The following is a 17,478-nucleotide window of genomic DNA, read 5'->3' as shown; positions in this document are numbered from 1 at the left end:
TGATACTGTTTAAAGGGAACCTGGCATGCGATTTATTTTGCCCAAAGTGCGGACAGCATGAATGGCAGCCAGCCTGCGTGATTGGATTTTTTTTTCTCTGAAACGCTGGATCAACGAGGGAGAGACCTGTCGATCAACTGCAGTGGCACTGTGAAGAGCCAGCTGGGATGGGACACACTAGTCTGATCTCTTCCTGTGGCCGGATCTTCAGATTATATTTTCTCTGATGTGACAGACCATTTCAGAGAGAATTATACCAGGCTGCAATCATGCAGCCAGTCTGTGATTCATGCTGCTTGTGGATTGGGCAGCATGAATTACCTGACAGATTCCCTTTAACTAAACCTTTTCAGAATGTGTTTAGTCATTTGTTTCCCACAAATATTCAGGTTTTATCGGGTAATATCATGAAAAGTATAGGTTGTAGATGAATTTTTCAAAAAATACATTAGAAGGTTTGTCCACCGTTAGCCTCATTATTTTAATTTAAATTAATGTAATTGGGGCTAAAAAAAGAGGCTTAGAAATAGATGAAAAAAAAGTCAGAAACTCACCAATCAGACTATCAGAACAAGCTCACTGATGGCTTTTCATCCCAACCATCAATTTTATTGTTTATTGCAGCAAGCAATAAACATATTCAAGGTGACCTGAAATGGGATTTACCCCACTAAAGTATCAGGAGCGCTTTATCAGGCTCCTACTAATGTTTTTAATAATGCTTTTATAACAACAGTTATTGTAGTATGTGTAAAAATAATATTTAATCCTGCTCTGGGAATTTAAAGATGCAAATTGCTTCTTCAGAGAGGAAGAAGCCTCTCACCTAGTCAAATTAGCTCTCCTGCTTTGCACTTATGAGGGGAACATACTGAAACATGTGTCTGCAATTGAGTTTCTGATTCAGTTTCTTATTCTAAATTATGTGGCAAGGCCGTTAAAGGTTTGATATTGAATTTTCGGTCTGCTAATTCTAATATGTGGCACTAAAGTACCTGTCCTCTTCCACTCTGAAGACACTATTTGCATTTTCAAATTCAGAAGTGCATTATTTATAAGTCTCCTTATCCTGACTTGGTGCTCTCCAAAAGTTACCCCTTACAGCACCTCTCAAAAGCCTCTCACCCAGCCAAATCAGCTCTCCTGCTTTGCACCAATGGATGGTAAAATACCCCGAATTGTGTCTTCAAATGAAGTTTCTGGTTTGTCTTCTAATCTTAAGTCATACGGCAGGGCCATTAAAGGGTCAATATTGCCATTTAGGTTTGCTAATTCCAATAGGTATCACTACAGTTCCAGTACTCTTTCTCTCTAAAGAGGCTAATTGCATATATAAATTTCCAGAAGAGCATTGCATGGCTTATAAGTCTCCTTATGCTGACTTGACATTTGCCAGAAAGAGAAACTTTGCCATAATTAAAAAAAATTGTCCCTAACCAATGCGGAGGTAGGTAATGTAAAGGGAATCCATTAGGTGCTTTTTGTGTAGTATACTAATAGTATCCTGAAATAGGGCTTGGGCAGCCCTTTTAGCTCATGTAACTTATTTTTCTGTACGTGGCCCGGTTGTGTTGCTGTAAGCCTTGGACAAATTTAATGTCTTGTGCCAGCAAGACAAGCGCATGTAAGGAAAATGAATATTCACCCCTTCCCCAACTCATAATCCCACCCACCCCTCCTGCGCTGGCATCACTGATTTAGTCAGACTGCCGTATGTCAGAGAATCACATCACAATCCTCGGACGGGCCATCTGCTCTACTGACCTAAGAGTGAAAGCTGCATAGAAATACATGCTGTCACGCTCATGTCAGGAGAGCAGACGGCCAGTCCGAGGATTGTGATGCGATCCTCGGGCAAGTAACACAGCAATCTGCTGCACCCAATCAGTGACATGAAGGGGTGGACGGGATTATAAGCGGGGAAAAGGGTGAATATTAATTTGGCATTTACATACGCTTCGCTAGTAGGAGCACATGTAAATGAAAAATGAATATTCACCCCTTCACCCGCCCCTAAATTCCACCCACCACTCCAGGATGACATCACTGATTCAGACTGCTAAGTTATTCGCCCGATGATCACATCGCAATCCTTGGACTGACCATCTGCTCTTCTGACCTGAGAGCGACAGCATGTATTTCTATGCAGCTGTCACTCTCAGGTCAGGAGAGCAGATGGCCAGTCCGAGGATTGTGATGCAATCCTTGGGTATACAGCAATCTGACAGAACCAGTGACACCAGCAGAGTGGTGGGTTGGATAATAGACAGGGGAAGGGTTAAATATTCATTTTCCTTTTACATACGCTTGACTTACAGGAACACAACGGGGCTACGTAGAACAATAAAGGATACATATCCTGAAAGGGCTGCCCAAGTCCTATTTCAGGATACTACTAGTATACTACACAAAACTGACCTGATAGATTCCCATTAATAAGTGAGCAGCATTTGGAATTTAACCCCTTCAGGACCCAGCCTATTTTGACCCTAAAGACCTTGGCATTTTTGTAAATTCTGACCAGTGTCCCTTTACGAAGTAAAAACTCTGGAACACTTCAACGGATCCTAGCGATTCTGAGACTGTTTTTTCGTGACATATTGGGCTTCATGTTTGTATTAAATTTAGGTCGATAATATTTGCGTTTATTTGTGAAAAAATCAAAAATATGGGAAAAAATTTGAAAATTTAGCAATTTTCAAATTTTGAATTTTTTTTCTACTAAACCAGAGAGTGATGTGACATAAAATAGTTAATAAATAACATTTCCCACATGTCTACTTTACATCAGCACATTTTGGAAAAAAAAAAAATGTTGGTAGGAAGTTTGAAGGGTTCAAAGTTCATCAGCAATTTATCTTTTTTCCAGCAAAATTTACAAAACCATTTTTTTAGTGACCACATCACATTTGAAGTCCCTTTGAGGGGTCTTTATGACAGAAAACACCCAAAAGTGACACCATTCCAAAAACTGCACCCCTCAAGCTACTCAAAATTACATTCAAGAAGATTATTAACCCTTCAGGTGCATCACAGGAACTAAAGCCACATGGAAGAAAAAAATGAACATTTTTATTTTTCTAACAAAAATTTTCTTTTAGCCTAAATTTTTTAATTTTCACATGGGTAACAGGATAAAATGCACCCTAAAATTTGTTGGTCAATTTCTCCTTAGTACACTGATACCTCATATGTGGTCATAAACCACTGTTTGGGCACACGGCAGGGCTCAGAAGGGAAGGAGCGCCATTTTACTTTTTGAATGGAAAATTAGCTCCAAAAGTCAAATTGCGCTCCTTCTCTTCTGAGCCCTGCCATGTGCCCAAACAGTGGTTTATTACCACATATGAGGTATCAGTGTACTCAGGAGAAATTGACCAATACATTTTAGGATGCATTTTATCCTGTTACCCATGTGAAAATTAAAAAATTTAGGCTAAAAGAAAATTTTTGTGAAAAAAAAAGTACTTTTTTGTTTTCACAGATCATTTTGTGAAGCACCTGGGGGTTCCAAGTGCTCACTATGCATCTAGATAGGTGCCTTGGGGGGTCTAGTTTCCAAAATGGGGTCACTTGTGGGGGAGCTCCACTGTTTAGGCACATTAGGGGCTCTCCAAACGCAACATGGTGTCCGCTAACAATTTGAGCCGATTTTCCATTCAATTTGTTAGCGGACACCATGTCGCGTTTGGAGAGCCGCTGTGTGGCCAAACATTGGAGCTCCCCCACAATTGACCCCATTTTGGAAACTAGACCCCCCAAGGCACCTATCTAGATGCATAGTGAGCACTTGGATCCCCCAGGTCCTTCACAAATTAATCCGTAAAAATAAAAAAGTGGTTTTTTTTCCACTTTTTCATTTTTATGAATCAATTTGTGAAGCACCTGGGGGTTCCAAGTGCTCACTATGCATCTAGATAGGTGCCTTGGGGGGTCTAGTTTCCAAAATGGGGTCACTTGTGGGGGAGCTCCAATGTTTGGGCACACAGCGGCTCTCCAAAAGCAACATGGTGTCCGCTAACAAATTGTCGGCTCAAATTGTTAGAAGACACCATGTTGCATTTGGAGAGCCGCTATGTGGCCAAACATTGGAGCTCCCCCACAAGTGACCCCATTTTGGAAACTAGACCCCCCAAGGCACCTATCTAGATGCATAGTGAGCACTTGGAACCCCCAGGTCCTTCACAAATTAATCCGTAAAAATAAAAAAGTGTTTTTTTTTCCACTTTTTCATTTTTATGAATCAATTTGTGAAGCACCTGGGGGTTTCAAGTGCTCACTATGCATTTAGATAGGTGCCTTGGGGGGTCTAGTTTCCAAAATGGGGTCACTTGTTGGGGAGCTCCAATGTTTGGGCACACAGGGACTCTCCAAACACAACATGGTTCCAATTTGTTAGTGGACACCATTGTGTAGTGTATGTCAGGTTGGTGTGCGGTGTGGTATATTGTAGTGTATACACCACACACACACACACACACACACTACAACACACACACCAACCTGACATAGCCTATTAAGCTGAGTACGCCCTAGACTGGGATGAGTGGGACGGGCGGGACATTTTGTCTGCTGTGTGCGTGTGTAAGAAAAAATTTAAAAAAAAAAAAAAAAAATCGAAACTTTATTATAGTCTGTGTGTACGTGTGTGTGTGCTTGGTGTAACCTTCTGCAGTCACGTGTGGGGGCTGTCAGGCGTAGGGGGCTGTCAGGCGTAGGGGGCTGTCAGGCGTAGGGGGCTGTCAGGCGTAGGGGGGGGCTGAAGAGATGGAGGAGCCAGCAGCAGCAGCAAGGGGGGTGATCACTGGGGCAGGAGCCGGCAGCAGCAAGGGGGGTGATCACTGGGGCAAGAGCCGGCAGCAGCAAGGGGGGTGATCACTGGGGCAGGAGCCGGCAGCAGCAAGGGGAGTGATTACTGGGGCAGAAAGGGGAGCAGGGGCCAGCAGCAGGGGGGTGATCACTGGGTTTGCGGGGGGGGCTGATCACTGGGATGGGGGGGTGCACACTGGGGATGGGGAGTGAACACTGGAGACAGGTGGGGGTGAACATTGGGGACAGGGGGGGTGAACACTGGGGACAGGGGGGGTGAACACTGGGGACAGGGGGGGTGAACACTGGGGACAGGGGGGGTGAACACTGGGGGGAGGGCTGATTATTGGGAGGTGGGGGGTGATATCACTGGGACTGGGGGATGGTGGGTTTGATCACAGGAGCAGGGCATTTACACTGAGCCTGCTGCTGTTGTGATCACAGTCCACCGGCTGTCAGAAGGAGAGCAGCAGCCGGTGGATGAAGACGTGGGAGAGGGAGCAGAGGGAGCGGAGGTCGGGGTGCAGGTATGAAAGTGGAGGGGGGGTCGGGGGTGGAGGGGGGGCAGGGTGGAGTGGAGGGGGGGTCGGGGGGGAGCGGGGGCAATACTACCTGATGCAGATCAGCGGCGGCAGCAGGCGATCAGCGGCGGCAGCAGGCGATCCACGGGGGGGCAGCTGCAGAGGGTCCACGGGGGGGCAGCAGCGGAGGGTCCACAGGGGGCAGCAGCAGAGGGTCCACAACGGCCGGCACCCGATCCATGGACGGGCAGTTGCGGCCATCATTAAAAACTCCCTCCACATCTGATTGGGGCTAGTATCCATGTGACGCTAGCCCCCCAATCAGATCTGGGGGGAGGGGGGGGGCAGAGGTGACACTCCCCCCAGCCAATGGCTGATGCTGTAAGCATCAGGCCATGCCCAGATTTAAATATTACACCAATTTTCATTGGTGGAATATTTAATTCATACCGATTGGCAGTTTCATTAAAAGTGAAAATGAAACAGCCAATCGGAGGGGTCCCAGGCACGGGGGGGTTAATCCACCCCCCGGGGGGGTCGACTTCAGGATGTCCAGTTGCAGTAGCAACTGTGACACCTGAGCGACCCCGCTCGCAGGCGCTGCAGGGGCTATTTCCCTCCATGTCACAGACGCTGTGACATGGGTCGGGAACGAACTGTTTTCCATGTCACAAACGGTGTGACACGGGTCGGGAAGGGGTTAATACACCTCTACAGGAACCAGTTAAATTTATGCATGTACTTTGATCACATAACTAACTCACATTACCATTGTGTGAAGGATATGCTTATCTATGTCATATATGTATCATTATCATGTCTGACACACCAAGTACAGGACATTATGACATATTTTTGAGTATGTTTGGCAGATTAACCGAGAGATACTCAAGGCAAAGCTAACAATGAGTCTCACCACCAATGCCACTCTCGTATTAGGGTCAGTGTCCAGGACTATTTTTTAATTAGGAAAGCATATAATTTAGGCTCAATATAGTTTAAATGGGTATTCTCATGTTATTATATTACTTTAGTTAAACAGTATAAAAATAAGTTGGCAATTGACTTGCTTCTTCTATCTGCTTTAATTCTCCTGCAATGAGAGATTTCATCATGAGTAGTGAACAGAAAGTTTCCAACGAGCTTGGCCACCAGAAACTGACAGAGTATGTACAGAGGTTACATTCCGGGAGAGGGGTTAACTCCTAACATACCAGTTAACTCTCTCTAGCCCACTGATTTCTGTACATTCTGTACAGTAGTTAACAGCTCACATCACCACACTCCCCCTTCCTCTAAGTTCCTTATATGGCTCTTAATAATCTTGCATAATCACAATCCCCTTTCCCTATTTCAGCATCAACAGGTTGACCAGCAGCTCTCCTAAGCACGGCTCTCACTTTCATGAGCTGTGTGCTTGTTCAAATGCCATGTTAACTCTACATGTAAATATAAAGATAACAGTGTAAGCTCTGACAGACCATTAATATGTTGTGGCAGGATGAGGCTACTCAACAAAACTGTTACTCAAGTAGAAGCACCTGCTTCCTCAAGCAAGAAGGAAGCCAGAAAACGGCAGAGCTATGAGCTACTCAATAAACAACTTGAGAATACCCTTTTAAGTTGTGGATAGACCCTACCTTGAATAGTTGTGTGTTACCTGTTATTGGTTTCAATATCACACACACACAATATGGAGTGACTTTTAAAGAGAATCGGTCAGCAGGTTTTTGCTATATAATCTGAAGACAGCATGAGGTAGAGGTTAAAACACAGATTTCAGCAATGCCTCTCTTCTCAAGCTCTGTGGTTTTGTTTGCTAGCAATGATTGTTTTAGCACCAGTAGCTTATCATTGCTGGGACACAGCAGCACTGGTCTGATAGTCTGACATGCCCCCTCCTGTAATAGGCAGCTCACTGTCTATAGACATTGTATTTACATACCTGGTGTGGGCAGGGGTAACTTCCTTAGCTTTGTGGAATTGCTAAATCGAAAAACTCTAATTGTGTCAGAACGGCTGCACCCATTAAACTAAGTGATACATTGTTGGATTCAACTTCTCTTTGCCTATATCAGGCTGCTCTCAGATGAAGTAGCAAAAACCTGGAGGCAAGTTCCCTTTAAGCAAGGCTGTCTCATCAATTTTCAATAAAGTATTGGTATGTGAATAAAGGATTGGTCAATATAATAAGTGTAATAATTATTATAATAAGTCCCTTTTCTCCTCCTCCCGCTCATTATCAATTACTCTGCTCTGAGCATGATACCAGCAAACTCCAGGGATGAGAGACAGTGCTCCCGGACTATACCGGGTACATGAGCGCCGGGATTAAACATTATTTTTTGATACACTGCAATAACCGTTATACTGCAGCCATTATTAAAAATTGTATTAAGAGTCTGATAAAGCAAGTTAAATCCCCTTTATATGTTCCTTTTAGTGAAGCCCAATTGCAAAAAATGATATTTAGCCCCAAATACATAAATTTAATTCATAAAAATGGTCCTCCTAGGTGGGCAACCCCTGTATTATAACATTTATATTGCATGTTTACGCTACACATACTGTACATATATATATCTACATAGATATATATAGATCTATATCTATGATGGTAAATATACGACTAGTTCTAGACCTTATTCCAGCAGATGCCACTTAGCTGAAATAAGATATGCTGTAAAATGTATTTCTCAACCTCTTAGTTCATATTAAGGTGATGAGGTTACTCTGTCTGTTGTGGCATGGCGGAAACACGACACAGTGTGATATTTAACCCCTTACTTAACATGATAATGGCGTGGTTACTCACCCTGCTCTAGTGGTTGGCATTTAGCTGAAGTGGTTTTCATCTTAAGGGCTTCTCTTACAGACATGTCACAGCAGGAACCTTTGTTAGTGTCTTGATCACTGTCAGCTTGATCACTGTCTCCATGACCACTGTCCCTTAGGCTTGCTCTTTCTGGGTCTTTGAAGGTTGAACTACTGATTTATTATAAAGAAATAAGTAAATGTAAGTGTCTGCCAATGAGAAATCTGCCCAAAAAGGTGAATTATTGAGCATGATTTTCAATTATTTTACCTTTGAACAAATTGCTGTCTGCTTCCCATGTAATTGGACTCTGCAGGAAAATTGTCTGTCTGCGGAGAGAAGAGAACATAAATATATAAGTATACACATATACAAACATGATATTCAGCAACAGGGGGGTTCTGGCATATCATTTATAAAAAAAAGGAAAATAGTGTATTTTTTTACATTTTAATTAAATTCTGGAGCAAAATTGAGCACAGTGGAGAACAAAATTAATCAATCGCAGAAACGAGCTCCTAAAATAGGTATGAAAACTGTGCTATTGTTATATACGGCGAGCAGGACCGGGTTTGTCTATGTATTTTTTATTAGTTGGCTATAGTGCTGATTTGAGGGAACAAAAATAAATCATTTATTGTTCAATTTTAGCATAGGATTGCATACGTAGGTGCAGTGAAACCACTGTGAAATGACTACACAACATTGCATTAGAAAATAGATTCTAGAAGGGTGGTCTTGTCAAGGAGGATAGCTAGTATACAGAATACAGTATATGGTGGACACAGTACATGGTGGACCTGGGAATCTGGTATGGATCAGAGGTTGTGGTTAAGAGAAGTTCTGCACATTGCAGCGGTAAAAAAGTGAAAGTACATCTATAAAGTCTTTTAACACTGTGTATTATAACCCCTGAAAAGCCATTTTTATTACTAGGGTCCATATTCTGAGACGTACACTGATTGCTGAAACCAAACAGAAAGAAGCACTTAGCTTATGCATGAACGCACTAAGATGTCTACCGGTTCGATAGAAAGTCTACGGGTCCGTAAACCATTCTGCTCACACTCACAAATTAGCTAAGTGCTTGTGACCTGTGGTTTGAGCAATCAGTAGGGGTCTCAGGATTCAGATTCCTACCAAACAACAGAGATTTAAGGAGTTAATTATATAAAAAAATGTTAATAAGTTTAGTTAGACTTTAACAATCAATTTCAAATTACTTGGATGACACAGACAAAGCCTAAAATTATAGAGACATTTATATCAACTTGTATACGGCTGTTTCGGTCTGATTAGATTGAATCTGTCAGCAGGTTTTTGCAATTTAATTTGAGAATAGCATGATGTAGGGGCAGAGACCTTGATTCTAATGACATGTCACTTACTAGGCTGAGTGTTTCAATAAAATCAGTGTTTTATCAGCATATTATCACTGGTGGACTAGGCATCATGTGCCCCCTGGTCCAACCACACCCAAACAGAGAAATATACCAACAAAAAACAACTCAGTGGTTCACTAATATCCCATATAAAAAAATCCTTTATTAGGCTACGTGCCCACTATGCGTTTTTCAAGCGTTTTTGCCGCAGAATTTCCGCTGCAAAAACGCTTACAAAACGCTTGGTAATACGTGCCCCATGGTCCCCAATGATAATCCGCATGTGCCATGCACATGCTGCGGAAGTTTCCGCTGTGGATTATCATTGCGGAAAAATACGCAGCATGTCCATTAATTTTGTGGACACGCAGCGTAATTGCCGCCATTGACTTGCATTGAATTGCTTAATATCCGCATGACTATTTATTAACATTTATTAACATCCTGAATAGGACCTGAGTACAATATATACCCTATGGGAATAAACATGCTAGAAATAGGAGGAAACCACTATGGCTCAATAGAGCTGTAAGGGGTGCAATAAGTGACAAAAAGAAAGCATTTAGAGAACTAAAGCAAGTAGGTAGTGATGAGGCATTAAATAAACATAGAAAATTAAATAAATTATGTAAAAACCAAATCAAGGCAGCAAAGATTGAGGCAGAGAGAATCATTGCCAGAGAAAGTAAAAATAACCCCAAAATATTCTTTAACTACATAAATAGTAAAAAACTAAAAAATGATAGTGGTGGCCCCCTTAAAAATAGTCTGGGTGAAATGGTGGATGAGGATGAGGAAAAAGCCAATATGCTAAATGATTTTTTTTCAACCGTATTTACACAAGAAAATCGCATGACAGAAAACATGATTAGTGATAACAAAAATTCTCCAGTAAATGTCACTTGCTTAACCCAGTAGGAAGTACGGCGGCGTCTAAAAATCACTAAAGTTGACAAATCCCCGGGCCCGGATGGGATACACCCGCGAGTACTGCAGGAATTAAGTAACGTCATAGATAGACCATTATTTTTAATCTTTAAAGATTCCATAATAACAGGATCTGTACCACAGGACTGGCGTATAGCAAATGTGGTGCCAATATTCAAAAAGGGGACAAAACTGAACTTGGAAATTATAGGCCGGTAAGCTTAACCTCTACTGTGGGTAAAAGCCTGGAGGGTTTCCTAAGATATGCTATAGTAGAGTATCTGAAGAAGAATAACCTCATGACCCAATATCAACATGGGTTTACGAGGGACCGTTCCTGTCAAACTAATCTGATCAGTTTTTATGAGGAGGCAAGTTCTGGACTGGACCAAGGAAATGCAGTGGATGTTGTGTATATGGACTTTTCAAAAGCTTTTGATACGGTTCCACACAAAAGGTTGATACATAAAATGAGAACAATGGGGATAGGGGAAAATATATGTATGTGGGTTAAGAATTGGCTCAGTGATAGGAAACAAAGGGTGGTTATTATTGGAAAACACTCAGACTGGGTCTCAGTTAACAGTGGGGTACCACAGGGGTCAGTATTGGGCCCCCTTCTTTTTAACATATTTATTAATGACCTTGTAGGGGGCATACAGAGTAATATTTCAATATTTGCAGATGACACTAAACTCTGCAGGGTAATCAATACAGAGGAGGACAATTTTATATTACAGGAGGATCTATGTAAACTAGAAGCTTGGGCTGATAAATGGCAAATGAGCTTTAATGGGGATAAATGTAAGGTAATGCACTTGGGCAGAGGAAATAAAATGTATAATTATATGCTTTATTGTAAAACACTGGGCAAAACTGTAACTGAAAAATACCTGGGTGTATTGGTGGACGACAAGCTCACGTTTAGTGGCCAGTGTCAGGCTGCTGCTGCAAAGGCAAATAAAATATTGGGATGCATTAAAAGAGGCATAGATGCTCATGAGGAGAACATAATTCTACCTCTATACAAGTCATTAGTGCGACCACACTTAGAATACTGTGTACAGTTTTGGTCTCCGGTGTATAAGAAAGACATAGCTGAACTAGAGCGGGTGCAGAGAAGAGCGACCAAGGTTATAAGAGGACTGGGGGGTCTGCAATACCAAGACAGGTTATTACACTTGGGGTTATTTACGGTGGAAAAAAGAAGGCTTAGGGGTGATCTTATTACTATGTACAAGTATATGAGGGGACAGTACAAAGACCTTTCTACTGATCTTTTTACTCTGAGGCCTGAGACGGGGACAAGGGGGCATCTTCTACGCCTGGAGGAAAGAAGGTTTAAACATAATCACAGACGGGGATTCTTTACTGTAAGAGCAGTGAGACTATGGAACTCTCTGCCGCATGATGTTGTAATGAGTGATTCACTGTTAAAATTTAAGAAGGGCATGGATGCCTTTCTTGAAAAGTATAATATTACAGGTTATAAATACTAGATTCCTTGATAGGGCGTTGATCCAGGGAACTAGTCTGATTGTCGTATGGAGTCGGGAAGGAATTTTTTTCCCCAATGTGGAGCTTAGTGTTTGCCACATGTTTTTTTTTTGTCTTCCTCTGGATCAACAAGTTAGGCTATGGGTTGAACTAGATGGACTTAGTCTTCCTTCAACCTTAAAAACTATGTTACTATGTTACTATGACTACATGTGCACATGCGGATATTAAGCGATTCAATGTGCGGATGGCACCTAAGAATTTAAAATAAAAAAAAACATTATACTCTCCTTCTGATGGCCCCCGGTCTCCTGTATGGGGTGTCCTGGCTCCCCGGTGGCTTGCGATGGTCTAAAAGTACCGGCCATGACGTCATTTAGTCTTGTGACAGGTCACAAGACCGCTGACGTCGGCGGTCACGTGACCTGTCACATGACTAAATGACGTCATGGCAGGTCCTTTCAGACCATCGAGAGCTGCCGGGGAGACCGGAGAAGGAGACCAGGGGTCATTGGAAGGTAAGTATAATGTTGTTTTTTTTTATTTTTTACCATTTTTATTCTTTTTTTTAACTAACTTGGTCACACTATATAAATCCATGCCGGTTGCATGGATTTATATAGTGTGACCAAGTTGTCAAGCACTTTTCCAAGTGATGCTAAAATCGCTTGGAAAAGCGATTGATAACCCGCATGCGGAAATGCATGCAAAAACGCTTGACAAACGCTTCTACCTGGCGAGAAAAACGCATGTGAAATCCACATGTGTTTTTCCTGACAGGGAGAAGCGGAAAAAATATGCAGCATTTCTGCATCGTGGGCACATAGCCTTATAGTAAATCAATTATATGAACAGAATTAATAACATTAAAAAGCAGAATAACTCAAAGGATGGCCTCATATGCATAAAATAGTAAAACTAGTAGATTATTAAGTATGCTTTCCAATACCTATAATATATTAAATTCATATTAACAATTGTATGTTAGAAGGTGTGCTTCCTAATGTCTATAGTATATATCTCAGTGAAATTTATAAACACAAAATAAACACAAAATGTATAAATAGGAAGCACTTACTTAAAGGGGTTTTCCCACGAACGAAAGTACATTTTAATCAATAGATCTTGGAATAATAATAATTTCCACAATTGGATGTGTTTAAATAAAATGTTCCTGTGCTGAGATAATCTTATAAATGTGTCCCTGCTGTGTACTGTGTAATGACTGTGTCAGACCGTGCAGGGACATGGTCTGATCATACCATACCTCCTGGGCAGGGGAGGAAGCAAAAGAGTATACAGACATTACAGCACGGGATCACAGCTGATTGTTTTTTGGAGGGAAAACATTTCGCTGCCTGTTATTAAACAATGTTTTACTTCAAAGAAAGAATCATTTGTGATCCCCTACTGCAATGTCTGTATAGTCTTTTGTGTCATCCCCTGCCCAGGAGATGTGGTATGATCAGACCATGTCCCTGCACGGTCAGACACAGTCATTACACAGTACACAGCAGGGGCACATTTATAGGATTATCTCAGCACAGGAACATTTAATTTACTTTATTTTACTCACTTATATAGCGCCATTAATTCCACAGCTCTTTACAGACATTATCGGCACTGTCCCCATTGGGGCTCACAATCTAATTTCCCTATCAGTATGTCTTTGGATTGTGGCAGGAAACCGGAGAACCTGGGGGAAACCCACGCAAACACGGGGAGAACATACAAACTCCTTGCACTCCTTGGTGGGATTTTAACCCAGGACCCCAGAGCTGCAAAGCTGCAGTGCTAATCACTGAGCCACCATGCTGTCACATGATCGTGGGCCGCTGATGGGTTGGCATAATAACTCACGGTCAGAAGGAGACCTCTGTGATTATAATAGCAGATCTGCTATGAGCGCCTCCCAGTGGCCAGCGTTCATAGCAGATGAAGCCCTGCTATGTGTTGCACAAGTGATCAGAAGATCGCAGCTTCAAGTCTCCTATGGAGACAATTTAAGCATGTAAAAATGAAAATAAAAAATGTTTAAAAATATAAAAAAAATAAAAGTTCAAAATAAAACTACTGTATAAAAAATATCACATATTTGGTATTGCCACGTTCAGAAACACCCGATCTATCAAAATATAAAAATAATTAATCCGATCGGTAAACAGCGTCACAAGAAAAAAATCAAAACGCCAGAATTACGTTTTTTTGGTTGCCGCAACATTGCAATAAAATGCAATCATAGGCGATCAAAATATCGGATCTACTGCAAATTAGTATCAATAAAAATGTCAGCTCGGCATACAAAAAATAAGCCATGACCCGGCCCCAGATCCTGAAAAGTGGAGACGTTACAGTCCTCGGAAAATGGTGCCATTTTTATTTATTTTTTTAACAAACTTTGGATTTTTTTTTCATCACTTAAATAAAAAATAACCTACACACCTATACATGTTTGTTATCTGTGAACTTGTAGTGGAGAATCATAATGGCAGGTCAGTTTTAGCATTCAGATTTTAGCATTTAGAGAACATGGTACAAAAAAAAATTTAACAAAAAACTGTGGAATTGCACTTTTTTTGCAATTTCACCGCACTTGGAATTTTTTTCCCATCTTCCAGCACACTGTATCGTAAAATCAATGGATCAGTTCAAAACGAGTACAACTCGTCCAGCAAAGAACAAGCCCTTATACAACTATATTGATGGAAAAATAAAAAAGTTATGGCTCTGGGAAGAAGGGGAGGGAAAAAACGAAAACGCAAAAATATAAAATCCCAAGGTTATAAAGGGGTTAATGTTACTTAATAGTATCAGAGACAAAGAATTTTTCAGTTACGCTTTATGGTTCCAAAGCTGGACAAACCCCATGAACCAGGTAGCCAATGCACCTAGAGATTTACTGATAGCGCCTAACAGTTTGGGAATTTTTTATTGATGTGTATAACCCATACTATCGATTTGTAACTGAAAAAAGAAAATCTCTCCGTCTCTTTAAGCTTACAGTAATTTATCCAACCCTGACTAAGATCTTGATACGCAACCTATTTATTTTAATTAATTCAGCTATAGGGTTATATCCATCATTAGAAGTTATCACTTATCCTTTAGGAGAGATGATAACTTGTCGATCAGTGGGGGGCCCAGTAGTCAAACTCCCCATAGTCAGCAAGTAATCACCTATCCTGTGGATAGGTAATAACTGCTGAAGATGAGAATGAACTTTTAATAATTCCAAAGCTGCAGCCATAAACTGCTGATCCTCTATACAAAATTAGTTTTGGAACACCTAAGTTTAATACGGCCACATTTTTGCACTAGTATTATGGTGCAAATCCTGCCAGAGTAAATAACCCCGAACTGAAAGCATTCTACCGATCCATGATCCCAAAAGTTCATCTCACTAGGTCCATGGCTTAGAGAGGTTTTATGTCATAATGTAGGCTTAAAAGGGGTTTTCCTATGAACAATAGTTCATTTTAAAAAATAGATTTTGGAATAATAATAGGTTCCACAATTGGATGTGTTTAAATAAAATGTTCCTGTGCTGAGATAATCTTATAAATGTGTCCCCGCTGTGTACTGTGCAATGGCTGTGTGTGACCGTACAGGAACATGGTCTGATCATACCACATCTCCTGGGCAGGGGAGGAAGCAAAAGAGAATATACAGATATTATAGAAGGGCATCACAGCTGATTCTGTCTGTGAGGTAAAACATTGTTTAAAAACAGGCGGTGAAATGTTTTAACTCACAGAAAGAAAAAGCTGTGATCCCCTGCTGTGTTGTCTGCATAGTCTTTTGCGCCCCCCCCATCCAGGAGATGTGGTATGATCAGACCATGTTCCTTCACGGTCAGACACGACCATTACACAGTACACAGCAGGGGCACATGTATAAGATTATCTCAGCACAGGAACATTTTTTTTTTTAAACACATCCAATTGTGGAACTTATTATTATTCCACTAACTTTTGTTCATGGGAAAACCTCTTTAAGAATGAGCCCGATGCTATTTGTATGAAACTAGCCTTACAGTACTGTTGTCCCTCTGTGTATCAAAGGGTGTCGGGTCTCTTACTGCACAAGATGGTAATTTCAGCACCCCCTAGGAATATCATTTCTCATTTCTATATATATCATCAGACACCAATTCAGTCTTTTCAAAAGAGATCAGAAAATTCATGAAAAAAAAAAAAATAACATGGAAATGAAAAGATATGCTTTAGACCAAATCTCTTATGGGCATTTTTATTAATTTGAACAAAAGCAAGCATTGCATGTATGGCTAATTTAATCTTCATAATTAAGTCTCATCCATATTAATAGCTGTTGCTGTGTAACACCACTGCATGCAAACAATATTATTAATGATCACAGTTGCCAAGTGCAACAGAAAAAAAAATGTCATTTAATGGTTCCGTTAAGTATTTTTAGCACAGCAAGCTCACAAACCAAAGATCTAATGCTGTTTACTAGATTCAAATTATATGGGCTCCTGCCAATTACAGTCTGAATTATCTCTGTATAAGCCATGGAAGCTTCAAGTGGCATAAACAATAGGAACGAAACAAAGGAAATAAAGAGGATAGGAATGAGGCGAATGCATCAACCGCAAGCATCAACAAGCCCTTGCAGCTGTCACATTGATAAAGTCTTGACTGCTCTACATATCTCATCACATCGCGCTGCACTAGCAATGTTATTTTAATGTGCGCGTGTGCATGCAAAAAAACATTTAAGAAGCGCTGCGAAAATGCTTAATTAATGAAGCAGAAAGCCTAAGGTAATGGTTAATGTTGCACAGCGAGTGTTTACATAAATGGCTAATCTTAAAAATGACCCTCTTTTTCTGGGAGTTAATTTCCTTTAATCTTGCTGGTGGCCTTGTGTCATTAAAAAGATTTTCAGTAATGAAGATCTAATGATGTCATTTATAAGACTGTACAAGATGCTAGAAGTTTGGGTGTAGTGACATCCTTCACGTAAAATCAATTTGCGCTGTTATTTCCGCCGTCTCCTAAATGATTTTATAAGTGTGCTACTTCCAAACTTGTCCGCTTCTTGCTAAATCTGATCAACTTAGAAACTTAAAATGCTCAAGTCTTTATTTTAGGTAAAGAAAGTCTAATGAATATCGTCAGTAACTACAAGTAGTTGCGATACGATCTCTTTTGTATGTCTAAAAACATAGGGTACTGTGGAACCCCCAGTGTCAGATCAGTCAGACCCTAGCAATCAAACATCTACCACCTATCTTGTGAAAACCTGTTAAAGTCAATCTGTCAGCATTTTCTGAGAGCACCATAATGTAGGGGCAAAGACACTAATGCCAGTGATATGCTACTTTCTAGGCTGTGTCTTTCAATAAAACCAATGTTTTATCAGTAGGAGATTATCACTAAAAGGACTAGTTGTCAGGTGCCATGTAGTCCTCCTGCTCTGTGTAACCACCACTGATTGGAAGCTTTCTGTCAATATATGGTGTACACAGAAAGCCGTCAATCATAGGTGTGAGTGGGCTCAGCAT

At 41.0% G+C, this 17,478-nt stretch overlaps 1 protein-coding gene across 6 annotated transcripts in view; it reads right to left on the bottom strand.

The window, feature by feature from the left end:
- Positions 1-17,478, bottom strand: part of PCDH17 (protocadherin 17) — a 258,864-nt gene that overhangs the window by 171,241 nt on the left and 70,145 nt on the right. For 4 of the 6 annotated variants that reach the window (XM_073663939.1, XM_073663942.1, XM_073663937.1 and 1 more), the window contains 2 exons: positions 8,416-8,474; positions 8,146-8,318 (listed from right to left, as the gene is read on the bottom strand). In XM_073663939.1, coding sequence (XP_073520040.1) covers positions 8,146-8,318; positions 8,416-8,474 — 232 coding nt within the window. The remainder of the gene's footprint in view (positions 1-8,145; positions 8,319-8,415; positions 8,475-17,478) is intronic. The other 2 variants (XM_073663941.1, XM_073663940.1) reach the window with 1 other exon arrangement.

The sequence above is a fragment of the Phyllobates terribilis genome, unplaced genomic scaffold (assembly GCF_046119375.1).
Source record: "Phyllobates terribilis strain yellow unplaced genomic scaffold, ASM4611937v1 Scaffold_2__4_contigs__length_985480577, whole genome shotgun sequence".
Classification (NCBI taxonomy): Eukaryota; Metazoa; Chordata; class Amphibia; order Anura; family Dendrobatidae; genus Phyllobates; species Phyllobates terribilis.
This window is presented reverse-complemented; position numbering and strand designations above follow the sequence as displayed.